At 40.8% G+C, this 23,775-nt stretch overlaps 2 protein-coding genes across 2 annotated transcripts in view; both read right to left on the reverse strand.

Moving 5' to 3' along the window:
• The window catches only part of LOC308285250 (extracellular calcium-sensing receptor-like), a gene marked incomplete at both ends in the record, with an annotated part of 43,699 nt that overhangs the window by 19,558 nt on the left and 366 nt on the right, over positions 1 to 23,775 (reverse strand). Inside the window, one exon of the mRNA XM_080725969.1 lies at positions 16,504 to 16,590. Coding sequence (XP_080582095.1) covers positions 16,504 to 16,590 — 87 coding nt within the window. The remainder of the gene's footprint in view (positions 1 to 16,503; positions 16,591 to 23,775) is intronic.
• LOC308286121 (extracellular calcium-sensing receptor-like) lies at positions 9,640 to 15,764 on the reverse strand (the record flags this gene model as incomplete). Its single annotated transcript, XM_080727077.1, has 5 exons — positions 9,640 to 10,553; positions 13,407 to 13,425; positions 13,528 to 13,755; positions 14,373 to 14,648; positions 15,567 to 15,764. 5 exons carry the CDS (start codon positions 15,762 to 15,764, stop codon positions 9,640 to 9,642), a joined length of 1,635 nt encoding a protein of 544 aa, XP_080583203.1.

Raw genomic sequence — 23,775 nt, forward strand, 5'->3', positions numbered from 1 at the left:
GGCTGCTTGTGGACTAACATACGGTACCATTACAAAACAAAATATTATAGCCTGGATATATGGATTATAAACCTTGGTGTGGATTCTAATCAACCATCAGCATTCTCAGGTATGTTTTAGAAGCATTTATATGGCGAATTGGCGATATTTTTTTGTGTCTTGAGAGAGAGAGAGAGAGAGAGAGAGAGAGAGAGAGAGAGAGAGAGAGAGAGAGAGAGAGGCAGATCTCTGATTTATGGGACTGTGTGCTGATCAGGGGGACCACTGAAACAGAAATACAGTGGTCCGTGGACCAGCCAGCTAAGAGATGTGCACACACACACACACACACACACACACACACACACACACACACACACACACACACACACACACACACACACACACACACACACACACCCACACACACACACACACACACACACACACACACACACACACACAAACACAGCTGTTCTAACACTTTCTTTCTTCTCTCTTTTTTTCCGGCTGCCAGCCTTGTGTGCTCCAATGCGTCACTTTGCAAGTTCACTGTGCGTTATGGGGAGATTTATACATTTGTATTGCAATTTATACATTATTACAGTCTTTTTTTCAAACACACTTACTTTGATGTGTGATATTTTTGGTTCCCTTTATGACAGAAGGCTCAAACTTTGTCACGGGCTGGGGAAGAGTGTAATTAAACATTACATTATATAAAAGCAAATTCTCGGGACTATCGGGCCTGGCGGGGAACGACATTGGGATTTTCTCGGGACTATCGGGGGAGACGGGGAATGAGTTAATGAACTGGTGGGTGTGGCCACTTAAAAACATAATTTTAACACTTTCTTTACACTTTTTTGAAAGAAAAAAAAAAATCTTCCGGCTAGTATAATCATAATACCTGATCATCATGTTTTGGCGGGGAGAATTCATGGCACCACATCTTTAACTTGGGTCTTGTTCAGGAGTGTGGGGGGGGATCAGATGGAGAATCGGAGCAGCAGGAGCGGTATTGCAGTCGCTGTACCACACTGTTGTGATGAAAAGAGAACTGAGACAGAAGACAAAGCTCTCTGTCTACCGTGCAATCTTTTTTCCTACTCTCACCTATGGTCATGAAGTGCGGGTCATGACCGAAAGAATAAGGTTGCGGATACAAGCGGACAAACTGAGTTTTCTCAGACTGGTGGCTGGCATCTCCCTTAGAGATAGAGTGAGAAGGGTCATCCGTGAGAGACTCGGAGTAGAACCGCAGCTCCTTCAGTTGGAGAGGAGCGGGCTTAGGTGGTTCGGGCATCTAGTACGAGCGCCTCCCTAGGGAGGTCCTCGCTGCATGTCCCACTGGAAAGAGACCCTGGCAGTCTGAGGGCCAGATGGAGGGATTCTTATGCAGGTTACAATTAACTCGTTAAGTGCTAAAACCGAACAATTTTGTTTCTTTTTTTCAATCCAATCCAATATTTCTTTTGCTATTTTACTTACCCTGAGCTGCTTGTAGAGACGTGGGTGGTCCTGGCTCGTCCATCGCTTTCTAACGAGCCATTCTACGTGTTAAAGTTTAGAGCCCCCCCCAAAAAACTCAATCTATGCGCGACGTATCCGAGGTGCTGAAACCGAAGAATTCCGGTTTCTTTAATAAAATGAATTAAATAATCGGATGCCTTGGAGAAGCCCCTGTCTAAATTTTCATCCAGGCCGAAAACCGCGATCTCTTTCCACCGGCCCGTAATCGGGTAACGCCGCCGAATCCAATACATTCTCACATCTTTAGAGACCTTTTTCTCTGAACTGTGTTCCTATGGAAGCGAAAAAGTTTTTTTTTCGGCTAAATAGCCTCAAATCGGGCTTAAAAAAAATAAAGCCTACAGTATAGCCATCTGTTGGCTCTCTTCATCCGGGACATGTTCATAACACTGTTCAACGTGAAATGACAATCCACTTCTGTGTGGGTACCCGCATGTTATAGTGGTGGCCTACGGGGGAATGTCTGGCACTTTAGCGGCCTCTTGTGGCCCTTGGCAGTCAACAAGTTAACAGGAAATAGGTGTAACTTAACCATGTGAAAACAAACTTTCCACCTCGGAATGAACCGCTGTGTCATTGTCAACCGGTCAGGATGTCCGGTGAGAGATTTATATTTTCCGGTCTTGTGAACTTTGTGCAGGCAACTCATGAATTTGCAATGTATTCAACTGACATGTTCAGTATAAGGCACCTCTCTCGCTCTCTCTTTTGCTACTACTACTACTACTACTACAGATATATAAATATATATATATATATATATATATATATATATATATATATATATATATTAGGCCTGCAACGATACACAAAATTCACGGTTCGATTTGGATCGATATTTTGTGGTCACGGTTCGATATTTTTTCGATACAAAAAAATAATAAAATACCCCAGTTTTTTTCCCTTAAATGTATTCAAACTCATTTTCAACTTTCAACAACCAACAACACCCATATTCTAGGGCAGGGGGTCCCCAGCCCTAGAATATATATATATATATATACAGTATATAGTATCAAAATCAGCTTAACCACTTTAATCTAGCTTGTAGATCTTTTTCTAAAATAAATCTAACAATGTTTAAATATTTTAACAAATCTTGTATTTATCAGCACAAGATATTTTCTGATGTTAGTCCACTGCCAAATACATATTAATTTGAGGGTTCCTGATATGAACAGGTTTGAGAACCACTGTTCCATGGTGAATTCTTAGCAGCATGTAAAACAAATGCACCTAATGGAGTTACACTTGACTAATTTTCTGCTGTGCATTCTTAGCAAAACATCAAACTAAAGGGGGGTTATTGTAAATAACCTAAAGTTCTCTCTATAAACCCTATTATCAAAATAGGATTGTTGCCAGACTTCAACGGCCAATAGGGACTTATTACTTAAGCCTCTTAAGCCCCGCCCCTGTCTTCCTATTGGCTGAGCTTTAAACAGCTATAACTGCAGTTTGCAGCTCTGTCTCAAACTCGGTGCATGGTCCCACAGACCTAACCGCTAATGATAATGCTAATGTTGAAAATGCTAATGCTAACGTTAAAATGCTAATATTGAAGAATGCTAGTGCACACACTTAAGCCGCGTCTCAAGTCCTTAAATTATTCCTATTTGCTTCACTTGTTTCCTATTTCCTTGTCTGTTAGTCCCGCCCACTGGGAGTTGGCCTATCACCTGTGATGTTGTCATCAGAAATGGCCAATGGGAGGTCTCCTCTTCTCTATTTCCTCAATTGGAGGGACTAACATACAAGCAAGGAAATGCTTAAGCCCCACCCCCTCTTAAGCCCCCCCTCTGTCTTCCTATTGGCTGAGCTTTAAACAGACATTACTCCAGTTTGCAGAATGGTAACCTCTCAACGCTCGGTGTCTGAACTTAAACGGCCAATAGAGACTTATTGCTTAAGCCCCGCCCTATTTGACTTGTTTCAGTGTCCTTATCCTTAATTGGTTTGACGTAGCCCCGCCCCCTCTTTGTATTGTTCGAAACTTGATTGTTCCTCTATTTGGCTCTAACTCATCAACCGTTTGTTGTACAAACTTGTGGGTGGTGTCATTTGACTTGTTTCAGAGTTCTTCACCTTAATTGGTTTAACTCATCCCGCCCCTTTTCTGATTGGCCGAAAATGTATTTGGCTTTATCTCGTCAACTGTTTGTCATACAGACTTGTGGATTGTGTCATTTGACTTGTTTCAGAGTTATAAGTCCTTCAGCTTAATTGGTTTAACTTAGCCCCACCCCCTCTTCTGATTGGCCAAAACTTTATTTGGGTTTATCTTGTCAACCGTTTGTTGTACAGACTTGTGGGTGGTATCATTTGACTTGTTTCAGATTCCTTCAGCTTAATAGGTTTAACTGAGCACCGCCCCCTCTTCTGATTGGCCGGAACTTTATTTGGCTATAACTCATCAACCGTTTGTCGTACAAACTTGTGGGTGGTGTCATTTGACTTGTTTCAGAGTTCTTCACCTTAATTGGTTTAAACTTAGCCTCGCCCCTTTTCTGATTGGCCGAAAATGTATTTGGCTTTATCTCGTCAACTGTTTGTCGTACAGACTTGTGGGTTGTGTCATTTGACTTGTTTCAGAGTCCTGCAGCTTAATTGGTTTAACTTAGCCCCACACACTCTTCTGATTGGCCCGAAACTTTATTTGGGTTTATCTTGTCAACCGTTTGTTGTACAGACTTGTGGGTGGTGTCATTTGACTTATTTCAGAGTCCTTCAGCTTAATTGGTTTAACTGAGCCCTGCCCCCTCTTCTGATTGGCCGGAACTTTATTTGGCTATAACCCATCAACCGTTTGTCATACAAACTTGTGGGTGGTGTCATTTGACTTGTTTCAGAGTTCTTCACCTTAATTGGTTTAACTTAGCCCCGCCCCCCTTCTGATTGCCCGAAACTTTATTTGGGTTTATCTCGTCAATTGTTTGTCCTACAGACTTGTGGGTGGTGTCATTCGACTTGTTTCAGAGTCCTTCAGCTTAATTGTTTTTACTTAGCCCCGCCCCCTCTTCTGATTGGCCGAAACTTTATTTGGCTTTATCTCGTCAACCATTTGTCGTACAGACTTCTGGGTGGTATCATTTGACTTGTTTCAGAGTTCTTCACCTTAATTGGTTAAACTTAGTCCCACCTAGGGATGGGTACCGAAATGGACATGACGGTTCTTGGGTACCCAAAAAGAATATTTACTTTCGGTACTGCTTATCGGTTCCTATAGACGCACCATTAAAAAAAAGACGTGCTATCCGTTCAAAAAAAGGCTTCATGATTACATTACATAATAAAAAAGGTAATAATAATTTAAAAAATGCTAAAGCTAATCTATCTATAAATGCGAGAAGTCTCTGCGTGTGTGTCTGTCTGTCTGTCTGTCTGTAATCCACGTATCTTGAGAACCGTTCGTCCCACCGGCTTCAGATTCGGCACGCGCGTTCCCCGCCGCGGCACGGAGTGCAGTGCCGGGTCTCGACGCGACGCGCGGTTTTCCCGAACCGGCGCGAAACGTTCGGAATCTCCTTATGCGGGGTTGATTGTTGACATCAGGCTGTTCGGAGGAAATCGGCGCAAGCGCTGACTCATTGTGACATCACTCATAAAAGGCTCTGACATCACGTACGCCACATGAGTCAACAAAAAATCTCTGAATATCTCCATATATAGCATATATAGGCATAAAATGGACGCAGAATCACAAAGATCTCCATATACGGGCATAAAGGGACACAGACAGACGGATACAGAGATCTCCATAAATGGGCATAAAATGGACGCAAATGACATATATGGGCATAAAATTTACGCAGAATCACAAAGATCTCCATATACGGGCATAAAGGGACACAGACAGACAGATACAGAGATCTCCATATATGGGCATGAAATGGACGCAAATAGACAGATATCTCCATTAGGGTGGATCTTAAATTACCTTTTTTTGATTTTCTTGAGTCTCACCCCCCAATTATGTTCCAATGTACAAAAAAATGCTTTGGTTAAAATTTGGTTGAATTTCAAGCATATTTAGAGGTAGCTCAATCAAGTCAAAGATTGTACATTTTATTGGTCAAAATCGATTTTTTTTAATGTGTTATACATTACACATTATTCTTATACTAAGCACAGAAATTATATTTTTTAAGCTTACAAATCTAAACACAAATCTGATTACATGTTTGTCATATGTCAAACCAGAATTAATGTATTGTAGGAAATAGCAAAGCAAAGAATTACATTTTCATTTAACGTGCACAATGACATGTCTTTATTGCACACTCTTCATCATACTCACAACACACAACAAGCACACAGCCCCACTTCCTTGATTACCTCAAAAAACCCCGAAAGTCACTGCAGTATAGTAATTCAGTAGTTACTGATCAATTAAAGTTTGTTTACGGCTATCGGGATACTTGTGCCGATGGTTCTGCACAATTTGCAGCAAGTATTGGAGTTGAGACTCATCTTTAGTAATGAGACCACAATATTCTTGTATTAGGGCAACCCCACGCTCTGCATGATCATTGACAACATTCATCGCCTTCACTACAGCCAGAGCTTCTTGGTAGTCCACCCTGGGCTCCCACTCATCGGGCTCAACGTCAAGGAAGTCACCTGGGAGATCCATCATTTTGAAAAGCACTTCAATGTTCTTCCTTGCAATTGTTCCAAGGTCAACAGTAATTATCTTCATATGCCCCTGTTCATGATCTTCATTTCCATCTTTCATGGCTCTCACCATCAGCCTCTTCGTTTGCGCGCTCACTTGACTGTCAAACAATGCAAGTCCTTACGATCTCTGGAGCCAAATACCATAAGTGATTGGAAAACTTTTGAGAAGCAGCTTTAGACACCTCAGCATTTATTGATGAATATTCCAGCAACGATTTTAACAGCTGCCAAGTCATTTAGTGGAGCGCTGACAGCAACATGCCTATGATGCCTTCACATAATTGTAAACTGCAAAAATGCACAAATCCATGCAAGCTTTTTCTTCCCTGAAGGTCAGTTTGAATTGGCCATGAAACATCCAGATCTTCATACAATAAATAACCTTTGCCATCCAACGGGCATGATGGGTAGCTCCTGGAGCTCTGAACCGGATACCTCGAGCAGCGAGGTATCCGGTTCATCAATAAATGCTGAGGTGTCTAAAGCTGCTTCTCAAAGGTTTTCCAATCACTTATGGTGAACAGGGGCATATGAAGAGAATTACTGTTGACCTTGGAACAATTGCAAGGAAGAACATTGAAGATTTTTTCCAAGGTGCTTTGAGTGGGAGCCCAGGGAGGACTACCAAGAAGCTCTGGCTGTAGTGAAGGCGATGAATGTTGTCAATGATCATGCTGAGCGTGGGGTTGCCCTAATACAAGAATATTGTGGTCTCATTACTAAAGATGAGTCCCAACTCCAATACTTGCTGCAAATTGTGCAGGACTATCGGCACAAGTATCCCGATAGCCGTAAACAAACTTTAATTGATCTGTACTGTAACTACTGAATTAATTACTATACTGCAGTGACTTTCAGGGGTTTTGGGGGTAAACAAGGAAGTGGGGCTGTGTGCTTGTTGTGTGTTGAAGAGTATGATTGAAGAGTGTGCAATAAAGACATGTCATTGTGCACGTTAAATGAAAAATTGCAAATTGTCATTCTTTGCTTTGCTATTTCCTACAATACATTAATTCTGGTTTGACATATGACAAACATGTAATCAGATTTGTGTTTAGATTTGTAAGCTTAAAAAATATAATTTCTGTGCTTAGTATAAGAATAATGTGTAATGTATAACTTAAATGTGCCTGCAGTGCAATTCGATTTTGACCAATAAAATGTACAATCTTTGACTTGATTGAGCTACCTCTAAATATGCTTGAAATTCAACCAAATTTTAACCAAAGCATTTTTTTGTACATTGGAACATAATTGGGGGGTGAGACTCAAGAAAATCAAAAAAAGGTAATTTAAGATCCACCCTAATCTCCATATATGGGCATATATGGGCATAAAATGGACCCAGAACTATATCTGCAGTGATCTCCATATATGGACATAAAATGGACGCTGACAGACAGACAGATAACAGATATCTCCATATATGGGCATAAATGGACACAGGCAAACAGATGGTCAAAACGGGTCCTATGACAACAGGTATAATGGGGTTTGCATTAAAGGGTGGGGCATTCATTACCTATTTACATCGTTCCCGAGTTGGCCAGGTCGCCGACTAGACGCTGGGCCGCCCGAAGGGCGGCCCAGCTTCTAGTGTTAATAAAAAAGCTAAAAATGGTAATGCTAAAAATGCTAATGTTAAAAAAAATCCCAATCTCACTGAGAGCCAGTCATCTCGGAAAGTACAGCTTTAGACAGGGACTGTCACGACCGTTGGTCGTGATTAGTAGTATTATTGTTATGGTATATTGTATTATTAGTATCTTATCTTGCTTTCTTTGTTTTGATACAGTGGCCATGGTAACTGCAGTAACCCAGGCCACTGCTGATGACTGAGAGAGTGACGTGGTGAACAGCTGACTGGCTGGTGACTTGATGGGCGATTGCCAACAGCAGTGGAGGGCCCGCCCTGCTGGTCTATAAAGCCCTGAAGCAGACAATGCTACCTTGAACCTGTGCTAGCTGCCAGCCATGCTGCCAGTGCTTCCCCGCTGACTTGACACTTTTCTTTTGGTTCTTTAGTTTGTGTCATTGGCCGTCGGAACGCCAATGTTCTCTTTAGTTCTGTTAGTCTGTTAGTTTTGTTCCCCTGTGTTTTGCTTTGGTTAATTGTTTCTTTTGTGGGTCTGTAAGTACTGTGTTCTTTTGTTATATTTGTTTGGGGCTACCAGCCAACGCCCAGACATTAGATCATTATCCCTTACTCCTAGACATTGCATAATATATTACAGTATTCGCCTTGACTGAACTAGTAGTAGTAATGGAATTCTAGAAGTACAGGTTTTATTATTGTTAAAAGAAAAGAATATATTTTTGTATCTGTATCTTCACTAATATGCACTTTGGGTGCCGATTGTAATAAATTCAATCTATATTTTGCAAACTGGTATTCCGAGTGCATAATGTTCGGCCTTTTGAGCCACTGGGTCGTAACAGGGACTGAAAATACTTTTTTTTTTTTTTTTTTCCACTAAAATGTGATAAAGCCACTAAAGCATTTCATGAATTTCAGGCTACATTTCACTTAAACGCCAGAGCTTAACTCTGCATGTAAATAAGACTTTTTTTATTTAATGTGAGAGATCGTCAGGTCATTTGCAGGTTAGACATTTATTTAAAACTTGAATATCTCAAAAGTAGTATTTCAGCATGGCATCATTCTATAAGCCATATCTTCAAAACTGTTGGGTCAATCTCCACAACCAATATATCATTTTGTAGCTATGATCCCCAGCTTTCAAATGAAATGAAAAAATGAAAATGAATAAAAATCCAATGACTGGCTCCCAGCCAAATTGGGACACAGATGGTCAAAACGGGTCCTATGACAACAGGTATAATGGGGTTTGCATTAAAGGGCGGGGCATTCATTCCCTATTTACATCGTTCCCGAGTTGGCCAGGTCGCCGACTAGACGTTCTAGTGTTAATAAAAAAACTAAAAATGGTAATGCTAAAAATGCTAATGTTAAAAAAAATCTAATGCTCATGCTAACACCAACTGCTGCACAAGGTTGCACACACTTAGCGAGCTGCAGGCACACTTAATTTTTTTTAGAATGTTTCTTTTTGAGTTTAATTTTACCTTTACGACTGTTCTGTATTGTTGATTATTCTTTACTTTATTTCTTTTTTGCTGTACACAACAGTACTTTTTACTTTATGTTCATACTTCTCTGTACTTGTAACCTTAACTGCTGCCGCCTCTGGGCGACTGATTCCCCCCTTGGTACTTTTACTTGTAGTAATTTATGCATGAAGAAGAGCTTTATCAACTTTTAACCAGCTTTTATTCATGGTAGATGTTTGCATCTCTGACCAAAGTACTGTTTTAGTTGTTAGAAAACAGAATCTACTAACAAGCTTATCACTATCAGCAATGAAATATCCAGTATCTACATGCTATTTTTATAAAACACAGAAAATAATTATTTATTTTAATTTCTGTCTATGTTTTGGTTGTACCGCGACCCATGATGGACTTCTTTGTGTTTCTCTCAGGTTTAAACATGATTATATAACACGTTGGGCCAAACAGTGACACCAGGAGGCCAAAACTAGACGCTAAAATAGCAAATACCTCCACTACATCTGCATATTTGCCTGGAGAGCTGATATATGCTGGGATGAAGGCTATCCACACGGCACAGAAGATCAACATGCTGAAAGTGATTAACTTGGCTTCATTGAAGTTGTCTGGAAGATTCCTTCCCATGAATGCTAAGATGAAACTGAGGAGTGCCAGTAAACCAATATAACCCAGTAACACTGCAAAACCAACTGTTGATCCCACATCACACTCATAGACTATCTTATCACTGTTGTATTGTGTGTTTTTATGAGGAGTTGGTGAGGCAGAGACAAGCCAGACTGTGCAGATTATTCCCTGGGTGGAAGTAAGAGCCAGAACGGTTCCTCTCTGCTGCACAGCACCAAACCACTTCATAATGTCTGCTCCTCCAGGCTTGGAGGCCTTGAACACGGCCAACACCACCATAGTCTTTACCAGAATACAGGAAACACACAGGACGAAACTGATCCCAAATACTGCATGTCTCAGCTGACAAGTCCAGAGTCTGGGACGACCAATGAACAGAAGAGAACACAGGAAACACAGCATCAGTGACAGCAAAAGAAGGAAGCTGAGTTCTGAGTTGTTGGCGCGGACCATGGGAGTGTCTCTATGATAGATGAAGATTCCCAGGACAATGGCACAGCAAAGTGTGCCTATCAATGAGATGGTTGTCAAGGTGATTCCCAGGGCCTCATGGTAGGAGAGGAACTCCACGCTCTTTGGGACACAGTGGTCATGCTGGGGACCGGACCAGAAGTCCTCTGGACAGCTGGTGCACTCTGTGGAGTCTAACAAAGGCAGCAAGGTTAAAGGGACATACAACTAAGGTATAAGGACTGGGCACTGACTGGAAATCCTTGATTATGGATTCCAGTCTAAAAGTCTAGTGGAATGTCAACTCTCAAAAGATCAGCAAACCTTGTGTAGTAGAAATGTTTATAGACTGTCAAATGTGTATCTACTTAACCCTTAAGTTCTGTTCGGGTCATTTTGACCCGTTTTACATTTTCATTTGAAAAAAAAAGGTAGAAGTTTAAATTCTTTCCAGCTGAAACTCACTGGCCTTAAAGATTCTTCTGAGATGAACGTGTAAAAAAAATATTTTTGCACTACACCCATGCTACACCCCCCTCATATTTTTTGAACCTTAAGTGCTGTTCGGGTCATTTTGACCCGGAAGCACATAATTATGCACAGAAATACACAGTATTGTGCCAAAACACAGACACACAGCCCCCCCCCCCTTCTAACACCCCCCTTCCGAAGCCCCCCTGTCTGATTTAAAATTTTTCCTATAAGCATGAGCAATATTGCCCAGTATTAAAAAAAGTAGTTTTTTTACATGAATTCCAGCTAAATCAGTAAAAACGCCTAGCTCGTTCAGTGTTTAATGTGATATAGCAAAGCAGAAATGCAAACATTTGCCATATATATCATATGAATTGTTTGGTATTGAGTCAAAGTCAATGTATCATGATGATTTGTTAAGTTACAATTTATATTAGTGTTGTTTTTTTTTAAACCAAATGTCCCCCGGGTCAAAATGACCCGAACAGAACGAAGGTGTAGTGAATCTGAACAGAACTTAAGGGTTAAAGTATATTCAACTTTGTAGAATTTAGTTTAAAGCAAATCTCACACTAATGTAGATTTGCCTGCAGCTGTCAAACAAACACCTGACATCCTCCTGTGACTTCTACCTCTCTGTGTCAACATAATCTGTACTGTCTGTAACTATTTCTATGTTGCTTTAGAACATAACCTTATAAGACCATGTTACCATGTTAGAATAGCATCTCTGTCAGAATGGACTAGGGTTAGGAGAGCTGTATGATAATGGTGCAGGGGAGGGTTGTGCCCGGAGGGGCTGACAGGACAGGCCAGGAGGCCTGCTCCTCTGATGCTGTGAATGCTGTATACTCTGTTCAACCTTTTGCCCTTTTGAATAAATCTTTGTCAATTCTTCAAATCCTTCATCCTTGTGAAACGTTAATTAATTTTTATAACAATTTGGCGAGCTAGCCAGGAGCAATATTTCATCTTTTACCATTGATGGATACTTGCTCAAATGAACCTGTGGGTGAAGGATTTTTTTTGGAAAGGAGACCTAAAGCAGGGCCACCACCATGCAGAACAAAGAGGAGACCACTACAGAAGCAACTTGCAAGCTATGCAAAATCAACAAGAACTGACTTTCAGCAGATCTACAAGGATGAAACCACACGGATCAATCTGGTTTGTGAAGACAGCTCCAACATTATGGACAGAGGGAAGCTTGCTGTTCACTAACAATAAAAGCAAGCCTACCACCAAATCACACAGATTGACAGCAGAGGTGATGGAATCGACACCACGTCAAACAACAACAGACATTTGCCGCAGGAGGATACCAACCCAAGGAGACACACATGCGGTGTGAGAGCCACTGGACACTGGTCCCCACTAGTCATGTGAAACCAAACGCACATCAAGGGAAGATGGGAGGACAAGCCATGAAGACAACAACAACTATGTGTTTGATATTAAGCTGAGTAATTTATATAGGAATAACATGTAGGGAAAAAATAGGACCACAATTAAGTTCTCTTTTAAACCAAACAATCAAACCAACAGCTGACATCCTCCTGTGACTTCTACCTCTCTGTGTCAGCATGATCTGTACTGTCTGTAACTATTTCTATGTTGCTTTATCTTTAGAACATAACCTTATAAGACCATGTTACCATGTTAGAATAGAATCTCTGTCAGAATGGACTATAAGAGCTGCATGATAATGGTGGAGGGGAGGGTTGTGCCCGGAGGGGCTGACAGGAAAGGCCAGGAGGCCTGCTCCTCTGATGCCGTGAATGCTGTATACTCTGTTCAACTTTTTGCCCTTTTGAATAAATCTTTGTCAATTCTTCAAATCCTTCATCCTTGTGAAACATTAATTAATTTCTAAAACACTTGACGATATTAAGTGAAAATAGAAAGATTTATTCACAGCGCTGTAACAGTCACACAACTTACAGATACATAATTAGCTAAAGAAAACACAATAAAATATTGGATCACCTCTACTGAGCTGTTTTTAGTTGTAAAACAAGGGTGTAAAACTCTTCCTGGTGGCAGATGTGTGACCTGCAACCTGTACTCACAGCATTCTGGCCCTATCTAAGCAGATAGCAGACTTAGCCCTGTTTCTCAGTTCATAGCCTTTTAAGAAAACAAGCTCATCAATGCTAAGCAATATATATTTGCTTCATCAGCACCTAGGCTCTAAGGTAGCCTGGTTCGAGTCCTGTTCCTGATTATCTCTAGTGCATTGTGTTTCTTTATTTTTACTGTATGTCACATGTGCTCTTTCTGTGCTTGGGGGACTGAGCATTGGTTCGACCTCCCGTTGGTCGGACCAGGTTAACATTCACCAGGTTAGCATTCACCAGCGAGGTTAGGGTTAGGATTAAGGTTAGGTTTAGGTGGTGGACCAACGAGAGGTGGAACCAATATCATGTTACCCTGTGCTTTCACCAAATAAACTCAATCCATCAACCAACCTGTCTGATTGCTGATCTCTCCCTCAGAACAAGCAATGCAGTCAAAGCAGCAGACAGGTTCTCCTTTCCTTCTGGCCACACGGGTTCCAGGAGAACAGCTCTCACTGCACACTGACCGAGGAGGCTGCAGAGGAAAGGAACAATGATCAGTTTCAGTCTAAACACTAAATGACATTCCCAACATGAGCTCAACAGTAGTTAGAATACTTTAGAAAGCCAAAGTGACCTTTTTGGATTCAAAGCTCCAGGAGATTTTGTCTTCATCAAGGATGAGTTCTTCATCTCCGGAGATTGACTTTTTGACCACACCCACATTGCGAACCTCTGTGCTTCCATCAGGAAGCCACACCCAGTTCATGACATCATAGATTGATAAAGGATCACCATTCTCATCAAACGACACCCGATCACCATTTGCTGTGGTGAAGTTGACCTTTTCCAGGTAAAAGACAAGCTAGAAATTGTGACAAGGAAAATCATGAAGACTTCACCAAGTAGCCAAGATACTAGTCCAAACACTGATGAACATTTACTGCCAGGCAATTAGTATTACTATACTGTTATTGATAGGTATTTTGTTATGGTTAATATCATCTTTTTATCAATTCATATTGATTGATGGATATGATTTATGATACATAAAGGTAAGATTCATGTATGAGGCTCACATGACCATAAAGGTACATTCTGTGAACTACTGTCTGAACTTACAGTATGGGTCATTGTTACCCTGAGACCATGTCTTGGTTGTACTGTAAGTTCTGGCTAGTGGAAAGTTACCAGCACTCTACGTGTCTCTGTATTCTTGTTATGATATGGGAACCAATCAATCCCACGATCCCACGATCTAACTGTCATATATTGTATTCTTTACATACTCTATGTCTTACCACCATCTTTGGAAGAGAGAATAAAATGCTGCCACCAGGATGGTGGCAGATGGTGGCATTTTATTTAAGTTATCTAACAGTTATCACTATACAAATATTAATAAGTCATGTTTCATCCTACATCATTTTTTTCTCATTCAACCATTGCAATGTTATATTGGCATATTCACTAATATCCCACCTGCCATGGCTGTATTGTCTGCAAACTGGCACATCTGTGCCCAATAAAAGGCCCTCTTCCTGGCACACATTGCAACATATCATGGAGGGCATGGGCCAGAGCATACACAGCCTTGTACGCATTATACTCTATCCTGAGGTCAGATACATCCAACAGTGATGTTCCTGCTGTTGCTAGGTCCTCTTGTCCAGTACACACCCTTCCACCAGCATACACCCACTCTGATGGAAGGGGTGCAAACTTACACTGAAATGTGATCTCCCAAAACTGACTCACCTAAAGGAACACAATGAAGACTTGAACATAAAAATAAAAACAGACTTCAGTTGAAATTGCTCAAATACTAAATAAAAAGACTCACAATGCTATTTTCACAGCTATTGCAAGGACGTATTTTTAACAAGAAGTCCCTGAGACCTGGTATCTCGCCACGACGGATGGCAATACCCAGGGTTCCTCTCAGGTACGGCATGAAGTGAGGAGTCTGGAGTACGGTCGATGATGTCCACCCCTCACTGGCCATCCATTGCAGACCTGACACATTCTGCTTTACCACCTTTGGTGTTGAAAAAAGTGTATTAGCATATTTTTGCTGTTTTACAGAAACCATACACATCCAAAACCGTTGGACACAGGGGGCAAACATAAAAGTTATTCCAATGGATCCAAGCATATTATTTATTCACAAGCTCTTGTTAATACTTTTCATTGGTTCAATATTCATAAAATCCACAGACAGACTTTATAAGAATTTATTTTCGCAGTGATGTGTGAATGGTGTGAACTGTTTGCTTATTGTGCACAGAAGTACTGAGAGCAAAAGAAGTGTGTGCAGGCCATTTTATTGTCTTCTAGGGCCCTATATTGTGCGCCACCTAACCCCTTATCCCTAAAGATTTTGATATGCTTTACTATTTTTAAATAGTTCAGATAGCAGATCTACAAGCTCAAAGCGTGTCAATGTCCGGCTAGTTCAACTATTTTAAAATGTTTTTCAAAATATTAAAAACTGGCAAAAAGATACTGTATAACTGTTCTGATCCCTGCCTATGCAGACCTTTCTTTTCACTATTTAAACTACTTTTTTATTGTTAAAATCGTTGATCAGTTCAAAATACAGTCGCTAATTTCATGCAACTTTTCATCATGAATGCATCATAAATCATGAAGCAAACCTCCTCCATGAGTTCAGACAGATGGCTCTGACACAAATGCAACGACCACGCCAGCTGTGGATTTCTTCATCACAGTGACAATCCTCTGAAGTTCATCTGGGTCAGAGTCCATGGGTACAACCTCCACGTACACTAGACAAGCCAAACCAGACTGGTCCAGCTCAGACTGTAAGGACCTGGCAGCATTGTGTCCATAATCATTATCAATCAGCAGCATTTCTACCCAGGTCCACCTGAACCGCCTCATAATCTGGAGCATAGCTCGTACCTGGTTGGATATAATGGGATAAGTGCTTAGGCTACATTATTCACATAGATTTGATTGGAATTATCTCTCTCTCTTAGTTCCATTACATGATTACACCCTTCTGTCACTTCAAGACTTACCTATATTCACATCTTGATACAACTCGTTTAACAGCTGGTGGAATGAATGTAGGCCTATCTTGTGTTGTATGTATCTAAAGTATGTCTGTTGTTCATATTTTGTATGGGAACAACTCGAAAATTAGATGCTCTATCTCAAGGGACTACCCCTTAAATACAAATCTGTGAAATCAGCGAATCTCCAACGCAGAGTTCACAATAGAAAAGTATTGAGTACCTGAGACAAAAAGTCCATATTTATATTATTATTATTATTTTTACCAGACTGTAAACCACAAACTAGAAGTTTTTAATCTGTTAAATTGTTTATGCACTCCCCCTCATTTTGTTGAATTAGATGTTTTTTTGTTTTTGTTTATATATATGGACTTAGACGTATATTCATCTCGGGTACTCAATTGTTCTCTTTTGATGCTGCCAATGAAGATCTTCAAGCAGCAGCAGTAATACTAACAAGCAAATCAGATTTGATGCAATGTCTTATTACACTCACTATAGGAAGGGATTTGTCAACTGTGTGGAACATGTTCTAACTACTATAAAATGCCAACCGAAAAATAGAAATTCACCTGAAAAACGTCACTTGGGATCGTTCTAAAGAAGGAGGGGTACTGGTTGTGGTCACTCAGACAGGAGCAGGTGGACCAGTAACTGACCTACAAAATATACAAATCATCACAAATGCCCCCTGCAAACAGAGAATAATGAGCTCATGTGCAAATTGGGTGGAAACCATGTACAAGTATGTAAAAAACCGCCTTTTTTTTACGATTTAAAATAGTGAAAGTAGCCGATCTACAGTGTGTGCTTGTAGATCTGCTATTTTCACTACTTTTGTGTGACATTTTTATATGATGAAGTAGGGCTTTAATTTAACAAAAAACATACACATTTGAAACTTGGAGATGCAAGGTTTATGCCTGACAGTGACGAAATGACAATCCCCCTCTCCTCAAAGCATTTGAGTGGACACTAAAGCAATGTGCTGTAAAGCAGCAGCAAGCCAACATCTCAAATTGTAACATTTGATTGATTGATGATACAAAAACCATAACTGACACAACTAATTAACAATCAGACATTGCCGATTACAGAGAAATTAGAATCACGGAGATATGTTCTGCATACCTGTTCAATGCATTTTGTAGAATAGCATCGTTGTAACCTTATTATGTTTTTTATCACAGTGATGTAAGGTTTAATGTTTCAGTTTATCACTGACAGGCACGTGTGCACCCCTGAGTAAAATCCTGTTCCTGAACCTAGTGTTATTTTAATATGCGATATTCCTCTAAATATGGCTATTTATGTGCCAAAAATTCTCGGACAGTGGGGGGCAGTAGGACACCTACTCTCAAGTCCAGGCAAAGAATCAAACCTCGAACACACGATGCACTGTACTCTAACCTTTTGAAAACCTGCTTCACTTACCAGTCAAATTATGCCTGCTCTGCTCATATGCTCCAGCTGAAAGTACATATTGTTGATGTCGGCTCGTAAATGCTCATGAGAAAATATGTTACTTGTCAGAAAATGGTGTTCCAGTGTATGTTGTGTATTATGTATTGTGTAATTTAATGGTTAATGTAGTTCTTATTTAGTCATCTCTTTCATTGGTTGAACATTTGTGTGCTGAAGTGTGGGTTCAGGCAGCCAGGCGCGTCACCACCATTCATTGTGAGTACGACGCGACACCTCCACTTTGATAAAACCGAGATCTCATCCCCCCCACCTTTTTGGCCGGGGTGCTTTTTTTTTTCTTCTCCCCTGCGCTGCAAGTTGGCTCGCCTGACGTCGCCTCTCACCCAACCTCTCCTTTCCGAAAGCGTACAGTACTACTGGCTGATTTAATTTGATTGAACGACCATCCAGCCAATCACACAATTTGGCCAACCCACCAGTCCAAGCCATTGGTCCATGCTGCTACAAGACCCGGAACTTCATCTGTGATGTATTCACTGTTGTTTTGCCCCATCAGCAGCAGCATGTTTGAGCTGAAGATGCACTTTTTTGGAACAATCGACTTGGATTAGAAGTAAGTTTAAGGATTTTTAGTTACTATTGTAGCGAATAATACCTACCAGTGTATTTTGTAACTTGGTACTTGTGTTGTGACCTATGTTCATAAAAACAGTCCTTGACGAGTTACACTCGCCAGTCGCCAGCTATATTGTTTGTAGGCTAGCCTAGCGTAGCCCCATAAAGAACCCCCACGTTTGTTGTTGGCTCCGTGAGCCTCCGTGGCCAACAACTGAACGCACGCACGACGCACCGAAGCCAACAACAGAACGCGGCGGAGGAGGGTGAGGTTCTTTATGGGGCTATTTACGTAGCCTTGCCCCTGAATGACGGTCGTATAATGTCATGTTTTGTTTTGGGGCTGGCAGCTACTATAGATAGCTGTTGATGCTTGCTTGATGGTCACTGTCTGTGTTCAACGTTGTTCATTGTTGTCATTGTACTTTTTTTTCCTCCCTTTTTTTCCTGCAAGAAAGAAGATACAATGGCAATGCAAGGGAAACAGAAGAAGATAGATTTTTATTTCAAGCCTCCTAGTGTAAGTTAAGAGCTGGGCTGCTCACTATGTCTTTGCTTTGGAAGGAGAACTGAAAGATGAAATTACATTTTATAGCAGTGCATAGGCCATCTTGTATAAATGTTCAATGTTTTTATGAGTTAAAAAGGATCTCAATTGAAACAAGTGTAATGCTTTCTTGGGGTAATTCCTTTTAGTTGACGTGTCTTGAAACTGTACCTGTTCAAATGCAAATCTGCTAATACAATCTTCAATCAATTAAAAAAATCATTTACATTGATTAGAGCTGCTTGTGCATAGCATGGGACTAACCCTCAACTAAGCTATAATAGACCTGTTTTGTGTTCTGCATGTTTAGGATGGTAAATCTAAATCACGTCAGCCAGCTTCAACCTCAGTGGGACAACCAGATCATCCAGATGATGGCATTGCAGGGGTGAGCTGTCACACAAGAAGCAGCCTGGGCACAGAAGAGCAGGGTGATGATGAGGACATTACAGAGGTGAGTTGTCAAGTTAAAGGTTTCCTCTCATCTTAAAGTTAACATGATTAGATGTGGTATTCAGTATAGGTTTCCTCATCTTAAAGTTAACATGATTAGATGAGTTAGTGTTGTATTCAGTATAGGAGGACAATGAGTAATATGCTCTGGTATTTATATTGAGTTATTTTTGTTTTTACACGATAGGATGTTTCAGTTGATGATGGTGAGGACGAGGAGATCACAGAAGAGCAGGATGATGACGAGGTCGAGGACATTACAGAGGTGAGCTGTCAAGTTAAAGGTTAACATGATCAGATGTGGTAGTGATGTATTCAGTATAGGTTTCGTCATCTTAAGGTTAACATGATTAGATGAGTTAGTGTTGTATTCAGTATAGGAGGAAAATGAGTAATATGCTCTGGTATTTATATCGAGTTGTCAATATTTTTGTTTTTACATGATAGGAGGACGTTTCAGTTGATGGTGAGGAGATCACAGAAGAGCAGGATGATGACGAGGACATTACAGAGGTGAGCTGTCAAGTTAAAGGTTAAGTTAACATGATCAGATGTGGTAGTGATGTATTCAGTATAGGTTTCCTCATCTTAAGGTTAACATGATTATTAGATGAGTTAGTGTTGTATTCAGTATAGGAGGAAAATGAGTAATATGCTCTGGTATTTATATCGAGTTGTCAATATTTTTGTTTTTACATGATAGGAGGACGTTTCAGTTGATGATGGTGAGGAGATCACAGAAGAGCAGGATGATGACGAGGACATTACAGAGGTGAGCTGTCAAGTTAAAGGTTAAGTTAACATGATCAGATGTGGTAGTGATGTATTCAGTATAGGTTTCCTCATCTTAAGGTTAACATGATTAGATGAGTTAGTGTTGTATTCAGTATAGGAGGAAAATAAGTAATATTCTCTGGTATTTATATTAAGTTGTGTCGATGTTTTTGTTTCAGAATGTTTCAGATGATGAGGAGGAGGAGGGAGCAGAGGTCATTCAAGAAGCAGAGGGCATGGTCACAGGAGCATTGGATGTGGACTTGGAGGTGAGCTGTTAAATTATTTGAGGTTTGACCTCATGATAGAAGTTGACATGTTTAGCTGTCGTAGTGATGCATTCAGTAGGAAGAGGACATTTAGGTAGGAGTAATTGGCTCTGTAATAAGTGTGTGTGTGTGTGTGTGTGTGTGTGTCATTATAGGAAGGAGATGCAGAAGAAGGGGGAGCGGATGAAGAGGGAAGGTTGCAGATCCCGGAGGTCACGACTGCTCAATTAATCCAGCCATTCTCAGAAAAACCAAATCAACCTGACTCAAGACTGATTCCTAAGAGGAAGGCAGGCAAATATACCCTTAGCTTTCAACAAGACTGGTACCGAAAATATCCGTGGCTTCACATTTATCCATGTGTAGAAGGGGTGCTCTGCTTTTACTGTAATAAAATGTTTTACAAAAATGCATCACCATTGGCCAAAAATGCAGAACCTGCATTTATTTCTACAGGGTTCAAGAATTGGAAAAAGGCCTATGAAAAATTCAATTTACATGAGAAGTCTGATTGTCACAAGGTGGCTTTAAATGCCAGTCTCTATGAAGACCGATCAGTTCAGTGTCAGCTCGCTAGTGTGACTGCAGAACAGCATGACAAAGCAAGGGCATGTCTTCAACAAATAATTGGTGGTATTCAGTTGTTGGCAAGGCAGGGATTAGCGCTTCGAGGCCATGATTCTGGTGAAGGTAACCTTGATCAACTTCTTAAGTACAAAGCAGAAGATGACGAATGCCTCGCAAAGTGGTTGGAACGTAAAAAGTCTTACACATCAGGAACTATTCAAAATTAGTTCCTTAACTTGATGAGTAACTCCATTCTTAGGTCGATTGTTGAGGACATTCGAGACCCTAAAAATCCACTCTTTCCACACTTTCAGTTCTCCATTATAATGGATGGTACTAGAGATCTGTCAGGAAAAGAGCAAGAGGCTTTGTGCTTAAGGTATGTTGATAAAGATTTGCTTGTACATGAAGAATTTATTGGCTTGTATGAGGTTTCACAGACCACTGGTGAAAATCTGGCAAAGGTGATAAAGGATGTTTTGCTACGCCTCAATTTGCCAATGGAAAGCTTACGTGGCCAGACATATGATGGCGCAGCAAACATGTCCGGTAAATATAAAGGAGCACAGGCCATCATTCAGAAAGAACAACCACTTGCTCCTTATGTGCACTGCGGAGCACACTGTGTAAATCTCATAACTCAGCAAGCTTGCACTGCCGATCATCTTTTATTAAAAATTCTCTGGAATGGGTTAATGAGCTGGGCGTTCTGTTTAGCCAGTCAGGCAAGATGAAGGACACCTTTAAGGCAATCGCAAAACCTGAGGATGGTCCACAGCAGGCCATTCGGCCACTTTGTCCCACAAGGTGGACTGTTAGGACGGGTGCTTTACGTGCTGTGTTGGCTCAATATGGGCAAGTGTTGGCTTCTTTATGTGAGATGGCAACAGGTCAATCGGATACAGCAGGCAGAGCACAGGGGTTATATGATAAATTCCAGCAGGGGAATGTTTACCTTGGTGTGTTACTTGCCTTACAGATCACAGAGGGTTTGGAGAATCTCAATCTGTCCCTTCAGTGCAGAACCCAGACAATCGATGGCATGCTCTCTGCTGTCTCCATTGTGAAGGGAGATTTTGCTAAAAAAAGAAACCCAGATACTTACCAAACTTTACACAGCAAGGCATCAGAAAAGTGTCAGAAGCATAATTTAATTCCAATTGCATGTCCACGTTTCCATAGGCCACCCTCTCGATACACTGGCAGTGCTGCTGCACATGTACCTGCGTCCCCTGTTGAGTACTACAGAGCAAGTGTTGGCTTCTTTATGTGAGATGGCAACAGGTCAATCGGATACAGCAGGCAGAGCACAGGGGTTATATGATAAATTCCAGCAGGGGAATGTTTACCTTGGTGTGTTACTTGCCTTACAGATCACAGAGGGTTTGGAGAATCTCAATCTGTCCCTTCAGTGCAGAACCCAGACAATCGATGGCATGCTCTCTGCTGTCTCCATTGTGAAGGGAGATTTTGCAAAAAAAAAGAAACCCAGATACTTACCAAACTTTACACAGCAAGGCATCAGAAAAGTGTCAGAAGCATAATTTAATTCCAATTGCATGTCCACGTTTCCATAGGCCACCCTCTCGATACACTGGCAGTGCTGCTGCACATGTACCTGCGTCCCCTGTTGAGTACTACAGAGCTGAGTTTTACAAAGCCCTTGATGTTGTGGCTGTGCAGATTGAAGAAAGATTTGAGCAGGAAGGATTGAAAATGATAAAAAATGAAGTCCTCTTAACCGGAGAGGTACATGATGTTGTGCGAAACTACCCAGAGCTCCATCCAGAACGTCTGCAGACACAGCTCGCACTGTTCAGAGACAGGTTTGCTTACAAGACAAGCAGTGAAGTTGTCAGTATTCTAAAGGGCGTTTGTCCGGAGGTCCGTGCCCTCTTTAGCCAAATTGAAGCACTTGTGAGATTGCTTATTGTTGTCCCAGTGTCATCAGCTGAAGCAGAGAGAGGGTTCAGTGGTCTTCGGAGGCTGAAGACATGGCTCCGGAGCACAATGACACAATCGCGTCTGAATGGTGTAGCTGTGTGTCATGCTCACAAGCAAAAGCTTGAAAAGATGAACAGGAAGGCAATTGCCAAAGAATTTGTGTCTCGTAACGACGAAAGAAAAAGCACTTTTGGATGCATTATACTTTAGGCAGTAAGTAGTATTGCCAACTAGTGCTTCCAGTGTGCAGTTTACTGTTGTAATTTGTTTTTATAATTATGTTAGAGGTCTTCAACAGGTGGTCTGGGATCCCTAGGGGTCCTTAAGAGTTTCTACTAGGGGTCCGCCAAATCCATGTGGGATAGAAAAATGTTATATTTTATATTGAATATTGTCCACATTGTGAGAACTTTGGCCAAAGATAGCAGATCTGCAAGCTTTTCGATTGGCTATTTTCAGCTAAGAAGTTTGTTGTAGAGGGGGGGAAAGAGGAGATCTGCAAGCTTGTAGATCGGCTATTTTTGGCTAAGAGGTTTGTAGTGGGGGGAAAGAAATTAATTGACATGAATCTAAAATACACTTATGATTGTGCAGTTAAAAATGAAACCTGCTACATCCCTCTCAACTAAGGGGTCCTCTGTGTTGTACAGTTTGTGATTTTTGTTAATGTCACTTTATGTAAAACCACCAGAACGTTTTTTGCACATTTTATTTAATTTTACTATTTAATTTTACTATTATTTGCAATCTCTACGTCCAAAAGTTGTTTTATTTTAATTAGTACAATTTATATTCTACCTCTTGTTTAAAGTGTCATTTATGTCTAGTAATGTGACTAGGCTATAAATAAAATACTGGAGCACTCTCAGCCTTGTCTCAGTCTGCATGCTTTATTAATTTGCAGGTGAACTGGTTGTAATAATTGCTATGGTCAAGTTGGACAATATAATTCTGTTTTCATCTTGTATCATGACCATTAAGTTATAACACTTTTAATCATCCTTGAATCATGGATGATGAAATGAAAGTCTTCTAAGTGTTAATTTAATGAATAAAACGCGATCAAAACTGCGAAAAACCGCCATTTTTTTTTCGCGCGCGTGCGTGCATGACCCCCCCGTAGGTCATCCCCCCCACTCTCTAAGAGGCTATGACGCCCCTGCAGGCAGCATTATAAATAAACGTATGTATTTATTTACAAAAAATACATATAACAGATCTACAAGTAGGGCATGTATTTATGAAGAAAA

The sequence above is a fragment of the Nannobrachium achirus genome (genome assembly GCF_963921795.1).
Source record: "Nannobrachium achirus genome assembly, chromosome: 5".
Taxonomy (NCBI): Eukaryota; Metazoa; Chordata; class Actinopteri; order Myctophiformes; family Myctophidae; genus Nannobrachium; species Nannobrachium achirus.